General features: G+C 42.4%; 1 protein-coding gene across 2 annotated transcripts in view; it reads right to left on the bottom strand.

Moving 5' to 3' along the window:
• LOC110497694 (inositol 1,4,5-trisphosphate receptor type 2) overlaps positions 1–18,839 on the bottom strand; it is a 170,024-nt gene that overhangs the window by 56,320 nt on the left and 94,865 nt on the right. For both annotated transcript variants that reach the window (XM_036956593.1, XM_036956603.1), the window contains exons 41-45: positions 16,287–16,549; positions 15,698–15,898; positions 15,019–15,129; positions 7,378–7,473; positions 7,193–7,312 (exon numbers count right to left, since the gene is read on the bottom strand). In XM_036956593.1, coding sequence (XP_036812488.1) covers positions 7,193–7,312; positions 7,378–7,473; positions 15,019–15,129; positions 15,698–15,898; positions 16,287–16,549 — 791 coding nt within the window. The remainder of the gene's footprint in view (positions 1–7,192; positions 7,313–7,377; positions 7,474–15,018; positions 15,130–15,697; positions 15,899–16,286; positions 16,550–18,839) is intronic.

Genomic DNA, 18,839 nt, shown 5'->3' on the forward strand with positions numbered 1-18,839 from the left:
TCCGCCACAGGATGTTTTTGTGCTGGTCGAGGGCAGTCAGGTCTGGAGTGAACCAGGGGCTATATCTGTTCTTAGTTCTGCATTTTTTGAACGGAGCATGCTTATCTAAAATGGTGAGGAAGTTACTTTTAAAGAAAGACCAGGCATCCTCAACTGACGGGATGAGGTCAATGTCCTTCCAGGATACCCGGGCCAGGTCGATTAGAAAGGCCTGCTCACAGAAGTGTTTTAGGGAGCGTTTGACAGTGATGAGGGGTGGTCGTTTGACTGCGGCTCCGTAGCGGATACAGGCAATGAGGCAGTGATCGCTGAGATCCTGGTTGTAGACAGCGGAGGTGTATTTGGAGGGCCAGTTGGTCAGGATGACGTCAATGAGGGTGCCCTTGTTTACAGAGTTAGGGTTGTACCTGGTGGGTTCCTTGATGATTTGAGTGAGATTGAGGGCATCTAGCTTAGATTGTAGGACTGCCGGGGTGTTAAGCATATCCCAGTTTAGGTCACCTAACAGAACAAACTCTGAAGCTAGATGGGGGGCGATCAATTCACAAATGGTGTCCAGGGCACAGCTGGGAGCTGAGGGGGGTCGGTAGCAGGCGGCAACAGTGAGAGACTTATTTCTGGAGAGAGTAATTTTCAAAATTAGTAGTTCAAACTGTTTGGGTATGGACCTGGAGAGTATGACATTACTTTGCAGGCTATCTCTGCAGTAGACTGCAACTCCTCCCCCTTTGGCAGTTCTATCTTGACGGAAGATGTTATAGTTGGGTATGGAAATCTCAGAATTTTTGGTGGCCTTCCTGAGCCAGGATTCAGACACGGCAAGGACATCAGGGTTAGCAGAGTGTGCTAGAGCAGTGAGTAAGACACACTTAGGGAGGAGGCTTCTGATGTTGACATGCATGAAACCAAGGCTTTTTCGATCACAGAAGTCAACAAATGAGGGTGCCTGGGGACATGCAGGGCCTGGGTTTACCTCCACATCACCCGCGGAACAGAGAAGGAGTAGTATGAGGGTGCGGCTGAAGGCTATCAAAACTGGTCGCCTAGGGCGTTGGGGACAGAGAATAAGAGGAGCAGGTTTCTGGGCATGGTAGAATATATTCAGGGCATAATGCGCAAACAGGGGTATGGTGGGGTGCGGGTACAGCGGAGGTAAGCCCAGGCACTGGGTGATGATGAGAGAGGTTGTATCTCTGGACATGCTGGTTGTAATGGGTGAGGTCACCGCATGTGTGGGGGGTGGGACAAAGGAGGTATCAGGGGTATAAAGAGTGGAACTAGGGGCTCCATTGTAAACTAAAACAATGATAACTAACCTGCACAACAGTATACAAGGCATATTGACATTTGAGAGAGACATATAGCAAGGCATACAGTAATCACAGGTGTTGAGTTGGGAGAGCTAGCTAAAACAGTAGGTGAGACAACAACAGCTAATCAGCTAGCACAACAACAGCAGGTAGAATGGCGATAGATTAGGCAGAGAGGGTCGGATTAACTACACACAGAGCCTAAGTGCGGCTGGGGCCGACAGATAAAACATAAACAAGCAGAATGGATTACCGTGAATTAATGGACAGTCCAGCCTGCATCAGCTATGTAGCCAAGTGATCAGTGTCCAAGGGGCAGCGGTGGATGGGGCAGGGAAGCTGGACTGGCGAGTGTTATCCAGGTTAGAAAACTAACAATGACTAAATAGCTTGTAGCCAGTTAGCTGGTTAGCTTCTGAAGGTTCTTGAGTGTGTTCTAAAAATGTAAAGATAATAGCGGTTCCGTATCACATTGGGTGAGGCAGGTTACCGGAAGGTATAAACAAATTAAAAATCGAAAAGGGATAGAAAGTAAATATGGGTTCAGTGAGTGTTTGGGACGCGGCGATTCAGATGGTTAGCAGGCCTGTGCTAACAAGCTAACAGTTAGTAGACGGTGCTAAACACGGTAGCAGTTAGCGGACCGGGCTAAACAAGCTAGCAGTTAGCAGGCCGAATTTGCAAGCAAGGAGATAGCAAGGGCTAGAGAGTTAGCCTTTGGGGACGTCGCGATGGGGGGAGTCTGTTTATTCCTCTTCATGCGGTGACATCAATGGACCGGTCGTGGGTCTGGATATTGTAGCCCAGGAGCTCAAAATGTTCCGTTTGCGATGGGAATCCGGGGGTGAAAAATAAAATAAAAGATAGGTCCGTTATGCTCTGGTTAGAGTCGCGTTGTTCGAACTGGCGAGAGCTTTCCGAGCTAAAGGTTAGCTGATGACCGGTTAGCTGACCGGTTAGCTGAAGACCGCTAGCAATGTTTTGCTGAAGCTGGTAGTTAGTTGGCTAGTTGGCTAGCTTCAGTTGAGGGGTTCCAGATCCGAAGTAAATATAAATACTTTAGGAAAAAAGCTACGTTGGGTGAGGCGGGTTGCAGGAGAGTATTTAGAAGAAGTTGAGGTTCAGCAAAAAGTTTTAAAGATATGTGAAGAAAAAAAACGAAAACGAAACGAAAACAAACGATATATACAAGGAACACGACAACACGTCCTACTGCTACGCCATCTTGGAAGTTGGACATCCTGTTTCCATTGATCATCCTTGAGATGTTTCTACAACTTGATTGGAGTCCACCTGTGGGGAAATTCAATTGACTGGACATAACTTGGAAAGGCACCTGTCTTTATAAGGTCCCACAGTTGACAGCGCATGTCAGAGCAAAAACCAAGCCATGAGGTTAAAGGAATTGTCCGTAGAGCTCCGAGACAGTATTGTGTCGAGGCACAGATCTGGGGAAGGGTACCAAACCATTTCTGCAGCATTGAAGGTCCCCAATAACACAGTGGCCTCCACTCTTAAATGGAAGAAGTTTGGAACCACCAAGACTCTTCCTAGAGCTGGCCCGCCCAGCCAATCAGAGCAAACAGGGGAAAAGGGACTTGGTCAGGGAGGTGACCAAGAACCCAATGGTCACTCTGGCAGAGCTCCAGAGCTCCTCTCTAGAGATGGGAGAAACTTCCAGAAGGACAACCATCTCTGCAGTACTCCACTAGTAAGGCCTTTATGGTACAGTGGCCAGACGGAAGTCAATCCTCAGTAAAAGGCACATGACAGGCCGCTTGGAGTTTGCTAAAAAGGCACCTTAAAGGATTCTCAGACCATGAGAAACAAGATTCTCTGGTCTGATGAAACCAAGATTGAACTCTTTGGTCTGAATGCCAAGCGTCACGTCTAGAAGAAACCTGGAAACATCATTAACTTCTTCTTTTAATTTTTGGATAAAAAAAAACGTTTTAAACAAGATATTTTGTCACGAAAGGATGCTCGACTATGCATATAATTGACAGCTTTGGAAAGAAAACACTCTGACGTTTCCAAATCTGCAGAAATATTATCTGTGAGTGCCACAGAACTGATGCTACAGGCGAAACCAAGATGAAATTTCAAACAGGAAACGCCCCAGATTTTGAATGCGCTTTGTTCCAATGTCTCCTTATATGGCTGTGAATGCGCAAGGAATGAGCCTACACTTTCTGTCGTTTCCCCAAGGTGTCTGCAGCATTGTGACGTATTTGTAGGCATATCATTGGAAGATTGACCATAAGAGACTACATTTACCAGGTGCTCCGCTTGGTGTCCTTCGTTGCAATTATTGCGTAATCTCCAGCTGCGTGTATTTTACCATTTGCTTCAGAGGAGAAACCAAACTGCCACGAATGACTTATCATCGAATAGATATGTGAAAAACACCTTGAGGATTGATTCTAAACAACGTTTGCCATGTTTGTCGATATTATGGAGTTAATTTGGAAAAAAGTTTGGCGTTGTAATGACTGAATTTTCTGGGTTTTTTCTTAGCCAAACGTGATGAACAAAACGGAGCGATTTCTCCTACACAAATAATATTTTTGGAAAAACTGAACATTTGCTATCTAACTGAGAGTCTCCTCATTGAAAACATCCGAAGTTCTTCAAAGGTAAATGATTTTATTTGAATGCTTTTCTTGTTTTTGTTATGCTAGCTATCAATACTCTTACACAAATGCTTGTGTAGCTATGGTTGAAAAGCATATTTTGAAAATCTGAGATGACAGCGTTGTTAACAAAAGGCTAAGCTTGTGAGCCAATATATTTATTTCATTCCATTTGCGATTTTCATGAATAGTTAACGTTGCGTTATGGTAATGAGCTTGAGGCTATAATTACGCTCCCGGATACGGGATTGCTCGACGCAACAGGTTAAGGTGAAGCATGGTAGTGGCAGCTTCATGCTGTGGGGATGTTTTTCAGCGGCAGGGACTGGGAGACTAGTCATGGGTTGAGGGAAAGATGAACAGAGCAAAGTACAGAGAGATCGTTGATGAAAACCTGCTCCAGAGCGCTCAGGACCTCAGATTGGGGTGAAGATTCACCTTCCAACAGGACAACGACGCTAAGCACACAGCCAAGACAGCGCAGGAGTGACTTCGGGACAAGTCTCTGAATGTCCTCGAAAGGCCCAGCCAGAGCCAGGACTTGAACCCAATTGAACATCTCTGGAGAGTCCTGAAAATAAGTGTGCAGCGATGCTCCCCATCCAACTTGACAGAGCTTGAGAGGATCTGCAGAGAAGTATGGGAGAAACTCCACAAATGCAGGCGTGCCAAGCTTGAAGCTTGTGTTATTTCATAGTTTTAATGTCTTCACTACTATTCTACAATGTAGAAAAATAGTAAAAATAAAGAAAAACCCTTGAATGAGGTAGATGTGTCCACATTTTTGACTGGTACTGTACATACATACAGTTGAAGTCGGAAGTTTACATACACTTAGGTTGGAGTGATTAAAACTCGTTTTTCTACCACTCCACACATTTCTTGTTAACAACTATAGTTTTGGCATGTCGGTTAGGACATCTACTTTGTGCATGACACAAGTCATTATTCCAACAATTGTTTACAGACAGATTATTTCACTTATAATTCACTGTGTCACAATTCCAGTGGATCAGAAGTTTACATACACTATGTTGACTGTGCCTTTAAACAGCTTGGGAAATTACAGAAATTGATGTCATGGCTTTAGACACTTCTGATTGGCTAATTTACATAATTTGAGTCAATTGGAGGTGTACCTGTTGATGTATTTCAAGGCCTACCTTCAAACTCAGTGCCTCTTTGCTTGACATCATGGAAAAATCAAAAGAAATCAGACAAGACCTCAGAAACAAATTTGTAGACATCCACAGGTCTGGTTAAATCCTTGGGAGCAATTTCCAAATGCCTGAAGGTACCACGTTCATCTGTACAAACAATAGTACGCAAGGATAAACACCATGGAACCACGCATCCGTCATACCGCTCAGGAAGGAGACGTGTTCTGTCTCCTAGAGATGAACGTACTTTGGTGCGAAAAGTGCAAATCAATCCCAGAACAACAGCAAAGGACCATGTGAAGATGCTGGAGGAAACAGGTTCAAAAGTATCTATATCCACAGTAAAATGAGTCCTATATCGACATAACCTGAAAGGCCACTCAGCAAGGAAGAAGCCACTGCTCCAAAACCGCCATAAAAAAGCCAGACTACAGTTTGCAACTGCACATGGGGACAAAGATCATACTTTTTGGAGAAAAGTCCTCTGGTCAGATAAAACAAAAACAGAACTGTTTGGCCATAATGACCATCATTATGTTTGGAGGGAAAAGGGGGAGGCTTGCAAGCCGAAAAACACCATCCCAACTGTGAAGCACGGGGGTGGCAGCATCATGTTATTGGGGTGTTTTGCTGCAGGAGGGACTGGTGCACTTCACAAAATAGATGGCATCATGAGGAATGAAAATTATTTGGATATATTGAAGCAACATCTCAACATCATTCAGGAAGTTAAAGCTTGGTCGCAAATGGACAATGACCCCAAGCATACTTCCAAAGTTGTAGCAAAATGGCTAAAGGACAACAAAGTCAATGTATTGGAGTGGCCATCACAAAGCCCTGACCTCAATCCTAGAGAGAATGTGTGGGCATAACTGAAAAAGAGTGTGCGAGCAAGGAGGCCTAAAAACCTGACTCAGTTCCATCATCTCTGTCAGGAGCAATGGGCCAAAATTAAACTTATTGTGGGAACCTTGTGGAAGGCTACCTGAAACATTTGACCCAAGTTTAATTATTTAAAGGCAATGCTACCGAATACTAACTGAGTGTATGTAAACTTCTGACCCACTGGGAATGTGATGAAATAAATTAAAGTTGAAATAAATCATTCTCTCTACTATTATTCTGACATTTCACATTCTTAAAATAAAGTGGTGAAGCTAACTGACCTAAAACAGGGAATTTTTACTAGGATTAAATGTCAGGGATTGTGAAAACTGAGTTTAAATGTATTTGGCTAAGGTGTATGTATGTAAACTTCTGACTTCAACTGTACACACTGGTGGAAAAAGACAATTTCATCCATTTTAGAATAAGTTTGTAAAGAACCAAAAATGTGGAAAAAGCCAAGGCATCTGAATACTATACACAAACAGCACATTTGGAAAGTACTTTTTTTTTTACATTGTGGGAACTTTCACGTAACCAATTTTGGTTTGCATGGCAGATGCTCAGAAGTGTGGTGACATTTACTGATAAACAGGAGCAATAGCTAAAAGGGAATGCTTGGGTTATGTGTGTTATGTGTGTGTATATGAATGCTTGAGGCACGTGTGTGGTATGTAATGTATGTAAATTTGCACATGTGGGGTTACACGATGGGGTTGAGCGTGTGTGTGCAAACTTCTGTATGTGCTCATGTGTGATTGGTGTTATTTTGGAAGTGCAAACAGCCAGCCCCAGAGAGCTCGGTGGTCATGATGAAACCAGTCCGTTGGTGGGACAGAAATACCCTGTCTGACACTCTATTTTGGGTGAAAGACAGAAGTGAAAACCCGCTAGACCTGGTCTGTCTGAATCAACACAGGAACCATTTCTTCCATTGAAAGTTACATCCATTATCACCTGCTGAAATCACACAAAACAAGCCTATATGAATACACCTACAGACATGAATCATTAGACTCACCTGGCGGTGGAGTAAGAGTGTGACACAGGCGAATGATACAGTATGTGAATTACCGTCTTTTTCTGTGCCACTGACTTTGCCTTTGTCAATGGGCCCTTATTAAAGTATTAATACGCAGGTGCACAAATTCTCTCCCACACACACACTCAACCATGCTTGTTATAGCACATGTCATGGGGTTACCTGGTGGGCCAGGATGTAGATGTTGTGTCCTACGTCTTTTGGTTTGATCTGGTCTCCTATAGAGTTCTCCTCAGCTTCACTCTCCAGGCCCTGGGCATATGCCTCCTTCATCACATCCACCTGGAACACACGTTGTCAGTAAAGTGTGTATTTGTGTGTGTTAGTGTGTGTGTGGATTCACTCACCAGCTCCATGGGCCTCATCTTGTAAAGGATCTTCTCGGCGTTCTCGCTGTCATGGCGACTCTCCATGATTGCCAGCAGCAGCTTGGAGGCGTTGTTCTAGCACAGAGAGACCACGACACATGACCATCACATCCTAACCCACTCCACAATCTGTTACCTGGCGGAAACTGACTTCAAAATCAGTACTATACGAAGGCAGAGACCAACCGTGTTGAGCCCCACCTGTTAAACATACACTACCGTTCAAAAGTTTGGGGTCACTTAGAAATGTCCTTGTTTTTTTTTACTTCTCTAGGGTAGGGGGCAGCATTCTGAATTTTGTTTAAAAAAAAAAGCATGCCCAAATTAAAACAGCCTGCTACTCAGGCCCAGAAGATATGATATGCATATAACTGGTAGATTTGGATAGAAAGCACTCTAAAGTTTCCAAAACTGTTAAAATAGTGTCTAAGTATAACAGAACTGATTTGGCAGGCAACAACCTGAGAAAAATCAATTCAGGAAGTATTTTTGTAGTTTTCTATTCAATGCCATTACAGTATCCATTGACTTAGGACTCAAATAGCAGTTCCTATGCCTTCCACTAGATGTCAACAGTCTTTAGAAATGGTTTCAGGCTTGTATTCTGATAAATGAGGGAGTACGACCAGTCTGAATGAGTGGACCCTGAAGTGTCCCAGAGCTTTTTCATGCGCAATCCCGAGAGAGTGCCTTTCTTGTTTACCTTTTATATTGACAACGTTATTGTCCGGTTGAAATATTATAAATCATTTAGGCTAAAAACAACCTGAGGATTGAATATAAACATCGTTTGACATGTTTCTATGAACTTTACGGATACAATTTGGATTTTTTGTCTGCCTGTTTTGACTGCATTTGAGCCTGTGGATTACTGAAGAAAACTGAGGTTTTTGGATATAAAGAGACTATTGAACAAGAGGAACATTTATTGAGTAAATGAATATCTTCGGAGTGCAACCATATGAAGATCATCAAAGTGTAGGGATTCATTTTCTCTATTTCTGAGTTGTGTAACTCTTCTGCTTGGCTGGTTACTGTTTGCAATGACTTGTCTACTGGGCTATGTTCTCAAATAATCGTAAGGTATGCTTTTGCCGTAAAGCATTTTTTAAATCTGACACCGTGGTTGGATTCACAAGAAGTTAATCTTTAAACCTATGTAAAATATGTTTTGTTTTCTGAATTTTTATAATGAGTATTTCTGTATTTGAATTTGGCGCTCTGCAATCTCACTGGATGTTGGCCAGGTGGGACACTAGCGTCCCACATACCCTAGAGGTCCAAGAAAAATATATATTTTGTCCATTAAAATAGATCAGAAAAACAGTGTAGACATTGTTAATGTTGTAAATGACTATTGTAGCTAGAAACAGCTGACACATAGGGGTACAGAGGCCCATTATCAGCAACCATCACTCCTGTGTTCCAATGGCAGGTTGTGTTAGCTAATCCAAAAAAATCTGCTAGCTAAAGAGCCAAGAACTTGAGAGGAATGTATATCTTCCTCAACGAGGACCATCCTGAAGCTGTGCGCCAGAAGAGGAAAGAACTGATCCCAGCCATAAAAGCTGCCAGAGCATGTGGGGACATTACTTACATCCGCTATGACAGGCTCATTGTCCACCCTCCCTCCCAGAAGAGCCAAACCTATGGGTTCGTAGCTTCAACCCCGCAGCACACACACGCCAATTGATTAATAAACTGCTGAATGTATATTTTTTCTATTGCTTTGTTTGCTCTTCTTGCTCTTTTCAGTATTATGTCTATCTCTGATAAGCTACCCAGGAAAGGGATGCAAATATCCCAAATGAATATATGTAGCCTTAGAAAAAAGGTTAATGAAATCATTAACTTGCTAACATCAGATAACTTTCATATATTAGCCATTTCTGATACATCAGTAGCAATACAGTGATATAACATCTATAGAAGAGACAAATGCTTATGGGGGAGGTGTTGCTGTGTGTATATATATATATATATATATATATATATATATATATATATATATATATATATATATATATATATATATATATATATATATATATATATATATATTCAGGGCCATATCTATGTAATGCTTAGAGAATATCTTATGTCAAGTGTTATTGAAGTGTTGTGGTTGCAGGTTCACTTGGCATATCTAAAGCCTTTTCTTTTGGGATGTTGCTAAGCCAACAAGTGCTAACCGTCAGTATCTAAAGAATATGTGTGAAATGCTTGATAGTCTATGTGATGTAAACAGAGAGGTCTACTTTCATGGGGACATGAATATTGACTGGTTTTCATCAAGCTGTCTGCTTAAGAGGAAGCTTGTTACTGTAACCAGTGCCTGTAATCTGGTTCAGGTTATTAGTCAACCTACCAGGGTGTTTACAAACACTACAGGAACAAGATCATCCACATGTATTGATCACATTTTTACTAATGCTGTAGAACTTTGTTCTAAAGCTGTGTCTGTACCCATTGGGTGCAGTGATGTGGCAAAATCTAGGAAAGCCAAAGTTCCAACACATGGGCCTAAAATAGTATATAAGAGATCATACAAAAGATTTTGCTGTGACTCTTATGTGGATGAAGTTAAAAATATTTGTCGGTCTGATGTGATTAACGAGGAGCATCCAGACGCTGCACTTGATGAATTTATGAAATTACTTATTCCAATTATTGATAAACATGTACCTGTTAATTAAGAAACTGACTGTTAGAACTGTTAAAAAAGAGCAGAAAAATAAAAATAAATAAATAAAAACAGTATGGGGATGAGGTAGGTGAAAATGGGTGGGCTATTTACCAATAGACTATGTACAGCTGCAGCGATCGGTTAGCTGCTCGGATAGCAGATGTTTGAAGTTGGTGAGGGAGATAAAAGTCTCCAACTTCAGCGATTTTTGCAATTCGTTCCAGTCACAGGCAGCAGAGAACTGGAACGAAAGGCGGCCAAATGAGGTGTTGGCTTTAGGGATGATCAGTGAGATACACCTGCTGGAGCGCGTGCTACGGATGGGTGTTGCCATCGTAACCAGTGAACTGAGATAAGGCGGAGCTTTACCTAGCATGGACTTGTAGATGACCTGGAGCCAGTGGGTCTGGCGACGAATATGTAGCGAGGGCCAGCCGACTAGAGCATACAAGTCGCAGTGGTGGGTGGTATAAGGTGCTTTAGTGACAAAACGGATGGCACTGTGATAAACTGCATCCAGTTTGCTGAGTAGAGTGTTGGAAGCAATTTTGTAGATGACGTCGCCGAAGTCGAGGATCGGTAGGATAGTCAGTTTTACTAGGGTAAGTTTGGCGGCGTGAGTGAAGGAGGCTTTGTTGCGGAATAGAAAGCCGACTCTTGATTTGATTTTCGATTGGAGATGTTTGATATGGGTCTGGAAGGAGAGTTTAGAGTCTAGCCAGACACCTAGGTACTTATAGATGTCCACATATTCAAGGTCGGAACCATCCAGGGTGGTGATGCTGGTCAGGCGTGCGGGTGCAGGCAGCGAACGGTTGAAAAGCATGCCTTTGGTTTTACTAGCGTTTAAGAGCAGTTGGAGGCCACGGAAGGAGTGCTGTATGGCATTGAAGCTCGTTTGGAGGTTAGATAGCACAGTGTCCAAGGACGGGCCGGAAGTATATAGAATGGTGTCGTCTGCGTAGAGGTGGATCAGGGAATCGCCCGCAGCATGAGAAACATCATTGATATATACAGAGAAAAGAGTCGGCCCGAGAATTGAACCCTGTGGCACCCCCATAGAGACTGCCAGAAGACCGGACAGCATGCCCTCCGATTTGACACACTGAACTCTGTCTGCAAAGTAATTGGTGAACCAGGCAAGGCAGTCATCCGAAAAACCGAGGCTACTGAGTCTGCCGATAAGAATACGGTGATTGACAGAGTCGAAAGCCTTGGCAAGGTCTATGAAGACGGCTGCACAGTACTGTCTTTTATCGATGGCGGTTATGATATCGTTTAGTACCTTGAGCGTGGCTGAGGTACACCCGTGACCGGCTCGGAAACCTATTGTTGAAAAAACGTATGTGCTACTTATGTGCTTTTCAACCTCTGCCATAATGTGGATTCAGAGTTATCTAATAGAACCCAAAGAGTTTTCTTTAATGGAAGCTTTTCTAATGTCAAACATGTAAAGTGTGGTGTACCGCAGGGCAGCTCTCTAGGCCCTCTACTCTTTTCTATTTTTACCAAAGACCTGTGACTGGAATTAAACAAAGCAGGTGTGTCCATGTATGCTGATGATTCAACCATATACACATCAGCAACCACAGCTAATGAAGTCACTGAAACCCTTATAGAGTTGCAGTCTGTTTTGGAATAGGTGGCCAGTAATAAACCGGTCCTGAACATCTAAAACTAAGAGCAGTGTATTTGGTACAAATCATTCCTTAAGTGCTAGACCTCAGCTGAATCTGGTTATGAATGGTGTTGCTGTTGAACAAGTTGAGGGGACTAAATTATCTGACGTTACCTTAGATTGTAAACTGTCATGGTCAAAACATATAGATTCAATGGTTGTAAAGATGTGGAGAGGTCTAGCCGTAATAAAGAGATGCTCTACTTTTTTGACACCACACTCCAAAAAGCAAGTTCTGCAGGCTCTAGTTCTGTCTAATCTTTATTATTGTCCAGTCATGTGGTCCAGTGCTGCAAGGAAAGACCTAGTTAAGCTGCAGCTGGCCCAGAACAGAGCGGAACATTTTGATCTTTATTGTAATCAGAAGGCTGATATAAAGACTATGCATGCCAGTCTCTCTTGGCTAAGAGTTGAGGAGAGACTGACTATATCACTTTTTATTTTTTATTAATGTCTTGAAAATCCCAAAGTGTTTGCATAGTCAACTTACACACAGCTCAGACACATGCACTTATCCCACCAGATATGCCAACAGGGGTCTTCTCACAAGCCCCACATCCAGAACAAATCCAAGAAAGCATACAGTATTATATAGAGCCCTTATTGCATGGAACTTCCTTCCATCTCATATTGCTAAAATAAACAGCAAACCTGGTTTAAAAAAAATTGATAAAGCAACACCTCGTGGCACAACGACTCTCCCTTATTTGACCTAGATAGTTTGTGTGTATGCACTGATATGTAGACTACATGTGCCTTTTAAAAATGTTTATGTAGTCCTGTCCTTGAGCTGTTCTTGTTTCATGTTTTGTGTGGACCCCAGGAAGAGTAGCTAATGGGGATCCTAATAAAATACCAAATACCAAAATCACTAGCCTGCTATTCACTGGAGTGGATGTGTGGTCGAAATCTGGGTATAAGGATCTCTTTTCCAAGTTTAAAAGGATAAACATTCAACATTGGCCATGCTGTCAATCCAGCATGACTTCTGCCTCATTCAAAACAACTGGAAACTCGGAAATCTCAGACTTCAGAAAGTTCAAGACAACTGGGACATCAGGGGGAAAAAAAACTAGCTCTGACTGGTAAAATACATTTTGATTTGTCATCCAATACGGAATTCCAAGTCGGGGAACTCTGTCCTCTTTCTAGAGCTACAGTGCCTTGCGAAAGTATTCGGCCCCCTTGAACTTTGCGACCTTTTGCCACATTTCAGGCTTCAAACATAAAGATATAAAACTGTATTTTTTTGGGAAGAATCAACAACAAGTGGGACACAATCATGAAGTGGAACGACATTTATTGGATATTTCAAACTTTTGTAACAAATCAAAAACTGAAAAATTGGGCGTGCAAAATTATTCAGCCCCTTTACTTTCAGTGCAGCAAACTCTCTCCAGAAGTTCAGTGAGGATCTCTGAATGATCCAATGTTGACCTAAATGACTAATGATGTTAAATACAATCCACCTGTGTGTAATCAAGTCTCCGTATAAATGCACCTGCACTGTGATAGTCTCAGAGGTCCGTTAAAAGCGCAGAGAGCATCATGAAGAACAAGGAACACACCAGGCAGGTCCGAGATACTGTTGTGAAGAAGTTGAAAGCCGGATTTGGATACAAAAATATTTTCCAAGCTTTAAACATCCCAAGGAGCACTGTGCAAGCGATAATATTGAAATGGAAGGAGTATCAGACCACTGCAAATATACCAAGACCTGGCCGTCCCTCTAAACTTTCAGCTCATACAAGGAGAAGACTGATCAGAGATGCAACCAAGAGGCCCATGATCACTCTGGATGAACTGCAGAGATCTAGATTTTCAGTTTTTGATTTGTTAAAAAAGTTTGAAATATCCAATAAATGTTGTCCACTTCATGATTGTGTCCCACTTGTTGTTGATTCTTCACAAAAAAATACAGTTTTATATCTTTATGTTTGAAGCCTGAAATGTGGCAAAAAGGTTGCAAAGTTCAAGGGGGCCGAATACTTTCGCAAGGCACTGTATGACCTGAAGATAACTGACTTCATAATTCTACCTTGGTCGCCCCCCCCCCCCCCCCCCCCCGAGTTTCCAATTGTCTTGAAAGCGCCATAAATCTAGAGAATGCCAGACTTTGAAGTCAAAGCTAGATGACAGAATCTCCCCACGAAGGACCGCCGCACAGCACAAGGTGAGTCCAAAAATGTCTTGTATGCTGCTGCATGAATGATGTAATATGCCAGGAAGATATGTATACCGTAGCTAAGAAAGTAATACTAAGTGTATGTTGTATAAAAAGCTGTTAGTAGCCCATGTGCATCACCATAATAATTTGGTACCTTTCCCCCTCATAACTTAGCCTACTGTTCTGACTTAGTGGTGTTTAAAAGAAATGTCATCATCGAATATGGTAAGAGCTTTCATTGTCTGCTTATATGCCCCCTTCATTTATCCTACAGTTCTGACTTGGTGTACAGAGAGAATACTGTAAGAACGGCCCATGTTCTGAATTCTGTCGCTGTACATTTCAAAAGTAGTAGTTATATTGACTACGTCTGTCCTAGCTCGCTCAGTAATGTCTTAAATCGAAATTACAGATTGCCTTTTATCCGCTCGTCGTCCCCTTATGCCATATAGTTTGAACGTCTCCATTGTCAGTAGAAACCACATTTGTTTAAGCAAGTCAGCCATATCAGCTGTCTTTTTAAAAGGCAGTAAATGAGATTGCCAGACAATGCTCCGCTGATAGCCAGGTGTAGCAGTAGTAGGGTTTTTGGGACTGCTGTTCGGACTCTGCTGTTGGGACAGCTTTATGTAGGCTCTAACAGTTTGTGGGCACCATTATAGTGCAAATAATGTATTGTTTAGTTGCTTTTCTGGCATTTATCAACATTTTGGGGGGGGAGTTTGCCCCACCAAAATGTACATGCTAAAATCACCACTGCCCTGAGGAAAGACATTTGTTACCTATGAAAGAAAGGAGGAAAGAAGTTCAGTGCATTTGTCCCTCACATCTCAGCAGATTTCACCTTGTAAGGCCATAACACAAGGACAAATGGGTCTTTTAACAAGAAACTGATTCTGAAATGATTGCCATGATAACATGTGTGTAGTATGAATGGCCCACTAATATAGGGCTAGATGGGATAACCTATACAGTATTCATCTAGGTATAATTAACTATTCTCTGCAGCTTATCCAGCTGTTTATATAGGGCTCTCTTAGGGGGGGGGGGGGGGGGGGGGTGTGAATGTGTATGGAGAGGTATGCTAACCTTGAGTTCTAGCACCAGGTCCATTCGATTCTTCCCCAAGGGGTTGATGGAGTTGACTATCAGAGCTATGATGATGTCGATTCCGTTGGACTCGTGCTTGGCTATACAGGACTGGGACAACAAGAGGTTAGTTAGTGAGCGGAAAACACTTTAAAATGAAAACAACTTTCCATTGGAGATATAATAGTGAATTAAAATTGGCAATATTTAAATAGATAGTTCTAATGACAACACCCAACACCCTCGACAATGAGCTAAAACTTCAAGAAAAGTGAACTATCCCTTTAATTAAGATGTTTTAGAATCAATTAGACAATACTGTTGTCAGTCTAGCAGTATTGTAGGCCAAATGTGTAACGTCCCAACCACTTTATAAATTGACATGATTCACATCTTACTGAACAACTCCACATATTTGCTGGCAATGGTTTTCATGGCGATGCTTGAACCACAAAATGCATCTTTGATGGTAAAGTAAGCACAACAACATTATAGTTTTCTGGTGTAACCGGTGGGTGACCCCAGGCCAAGAGGAAATCCTTGTGGTACAACGGTGACATATCGTATAATTTGGGTTTCCTAGTCTCAGGCAGGGATACCTCATCACGAGAACGTGATTCCACCTCCGCTACACTGGCACAGTAATGGGGTGACCTGGTAGGTAGTGGTGGTCCCCTACCTGGTTCTCGTGGCAAGGCCCCTGGCAGTACTCGGTGATTGTCTCCAGCGTCTGCCGGACAAGGTCCACGTTGCCCTCATTGATGTAGAGGCCCAGCAGGCCCAGGCCTCCCGTGGTGCTGCCACACATGATGTCCAGGAACTGCAGAGTCTCACACACTAGGTTGTAGTTGGTCTTGTTGTTCTGGTTCCGCAGGAAGTTCTGGATTCAGGGAGGAACCAGGAGGGGAAGAATGGTGGTTAATATTCATAGAATACTAGTATGACATCCTATCTGAGTGTGAGCACAACTGATCTGGGTTTATAGGAGGGTGTGTCAAAATAAAGGTCATGCTTTTCAGAATAAAACCGTGAGACAGATATTGACAATAATACCCGGTTGTTGAAAATGACAATGATTTAGTCTCAGATGATTTTAGGCCCACCTGCTAATCCTTGTTGAGACGATTGACTTATGATTCATGATTCACTCATCATGTGAACATGGTAAACACCATGAAGTTCAGCTTGTGGTTAGAGGACTGTGATCTCCCAATACAGTGCCCATATGCTGAGGATCAAGAAGAGGTTTATTCCATTGAATTCAATACCTGCAGGTTCCTGTTGTGGTTCTCACAGAGCAGCTGGAGGTATCGCAAGATAGGCTTCATGATGGTGATGGCCGGGCTCATCTGGGTCTCTTCCTCTCTCTCCTCGCCCCCTCCCCCGGGCCCATCACCGGCCTGGCCGTCCAGCACCTCCAGGTCTGTGTCCAGATCCTTCCGGAAGGAGACAAAGGCCTTGGAGGTGGCTGAGGACGCCTCCTTCAACTGGCCACGCATGTTGTCTTTCATGTGAAGGGAAGAGTCTTTCACTTGAGGAGGAGAAGAGGAAGGGGTGGGTCACTGAAGGGTTGCACAATTCTGGAAACAATCCTAAACATCCTCAGAATTTCTGGAAAACCTGTGAATTTCTGCTGACTAGGGTTGGAGGGTGATTTACTTTCAAGTCAGACAATTTCACAGTGGAATTAAAATTCATGATATGAAAATGTTGCATTATTTTTTCGATCATGTAACCACTTGAATTTCAATTCCTTTCCTGATATTACTGTATTGAAATTAAATGGACCCCAACCCTGCTAATCACTGTGAGCCAATCCATTCCCATGATTGAAAAACAATGTTTCCCCTTCAGTCAAATTGATAGCAAAACTGATATGAAATCTTATTATTCGAAACAACCACTTTTCTGTAATAATTCCTAAATGACTGTGACCCCTCTGACAACGGGTTAACTATGTAGTAAGCGTTTTTGGTGTATCAAAACAACACGTCTGGGTATAATGGTCCTTTGATAGACTTAGTGCTGTGGCCCCTCACATGGCCCCTGACATGTGACTGCAGGCATGGGGGCGAAACAGGAACAGAGAACCACAGAATCACTCCACAGTGTTAAGAGGTCAGTGAAACTACAGGGGAAACCACACAGATTTACACTGTTTTTACTGTAGTCACATTGCTAGTTGAATGGGTTAATGACCTCGGCCCAGAGAGATCGACTGGGGCCTAAGGAGAGAGAGAGAAATGTGAGCGACCTTTCACCTTGAGTCACTATACCTATGTATACAAAGGATGGGGTTTTAAACCTTTGAATGAAGATGTATATACTACACTGTATTACTGTATATTACACAGATGCACTACAAATGTGCATTTCAATAACAGCAAATATACATTATAGGCCTATTATCTGTATGACTGTATTGAGAGCCCGTTTCCCATCATCTCCATGGCGACCTGTAGGCTCATGTTCAGAGCTGACCCCTCATGGCCATTATGACTCAGCAGCTTTAGAACTGAAATCCCTCTTCACCTCTCATCCTCCCACATTTTCCCCCTCACTATTTAACTGTCTCTACCTTCCACACCACACTTCAGTCTGTGGAGTCTATGTAGATTTTACAATATCTGCTACATCACAGACATGGTCTGGACTTGTTCTCCCATGAAACAAGGGGAAGGCCAGTAAGGAGGGGAAAGACTGCAGCTCCAGAACTGAATGAATAGGTATCTGAATCAAACTAACTTTATTTAGATTTTCCCCACTAACAGTATACAGTCCGGTCCAAATTTATTGGCACCCTTGATAAAGATTAGCAAAAAAGTCTGTATAAAATAAATACAAATACTAAGCTATATTGTATGCAAAAAATGTGCAAATATATTTTATACTAATACAATTGCTCAGAGAAATAGATTTAGTATAAGTAAGATTTGTTTTACTCTAAAAAGATAGGGGTCAAAATGATTGGCACCCCTGTTTTCAATACTCCAGCACCCGACTGACTGTACATCAAAACAGAGAGACATAAATACAGATGCCTGATGGAACCAAATACGAGGTATGGAGGAGAGGATCATAGAAACAGAATGACTAAAAATCAAATCAAATTTTATTTGTCACATACACATGGTTAGCAGATGTTAATGCGAGTGTAGCGAAATGCTTGTGCTTCTAGTTCCGACAATGCAGTAATAACAAGTAATCTAACTAACAATTCCAAAACTACTGTCTTGTACACAGTGTAAGGGGATAAAGAATATGTACATAAGGATATATGAATGAGTGATGGTACAGAGCAGCATAGGCAAGATACAGTAGATGGTATCGGGTACAGTATGTACAAATGAGATGAGTATGTAAACAAAGTGGCATAGTATAGTATAAAGTGGCTAGTGATACATGTATTACATAAGGATACCGTCGATGATATAGAGTACAGTATATACGTATGCATATGAGATGAATAATGTAGGGTAAGTAACATTTATATAAGGTAGCATTGTTTAAAGTGGCTAGTGATATATTTACATCATTTCCCATCAATTCCCATTATTAAAGTGGCTGGAGTTGAGTCAGTGTCAGTGTGTTGGCAGCAGCCACTCAGTGTTAGTGGTGGCTGTTTAACAGTCTGATGGCCTTGAGATAGAAGCTGTTTTTCAGTCTCTCGGTCCCAGCTTTGATGCACCTGTACTGACCTCGCCTTCTGGATGATAGCGGGGTGAACAGGCAGTGGCTCGGGTGGTTGATGTCCTTGATGATCTTTATGGCCTTCCTGTGACATCGGGTGGTGTAGGTGTCCTGGAGGGCAGGTAGTTTGC

Source organism: Oncorhynchus mykiss, chromosome 2 (assembly GCF_013265735.2).
Source record: "Oncorhynchus mykiss isolate Arlee chromosome 2, USDA_OmykA_1.1, whole genome shotgun sequence".
NCBI classification, from domain to species: domain Eukaryota; kingdom Metazoa; phylum Chordata; class Actinopteri; order Salmoniformes; family Salmonidae; genus Oncorhynchus; species Oncorhynchus mykiss.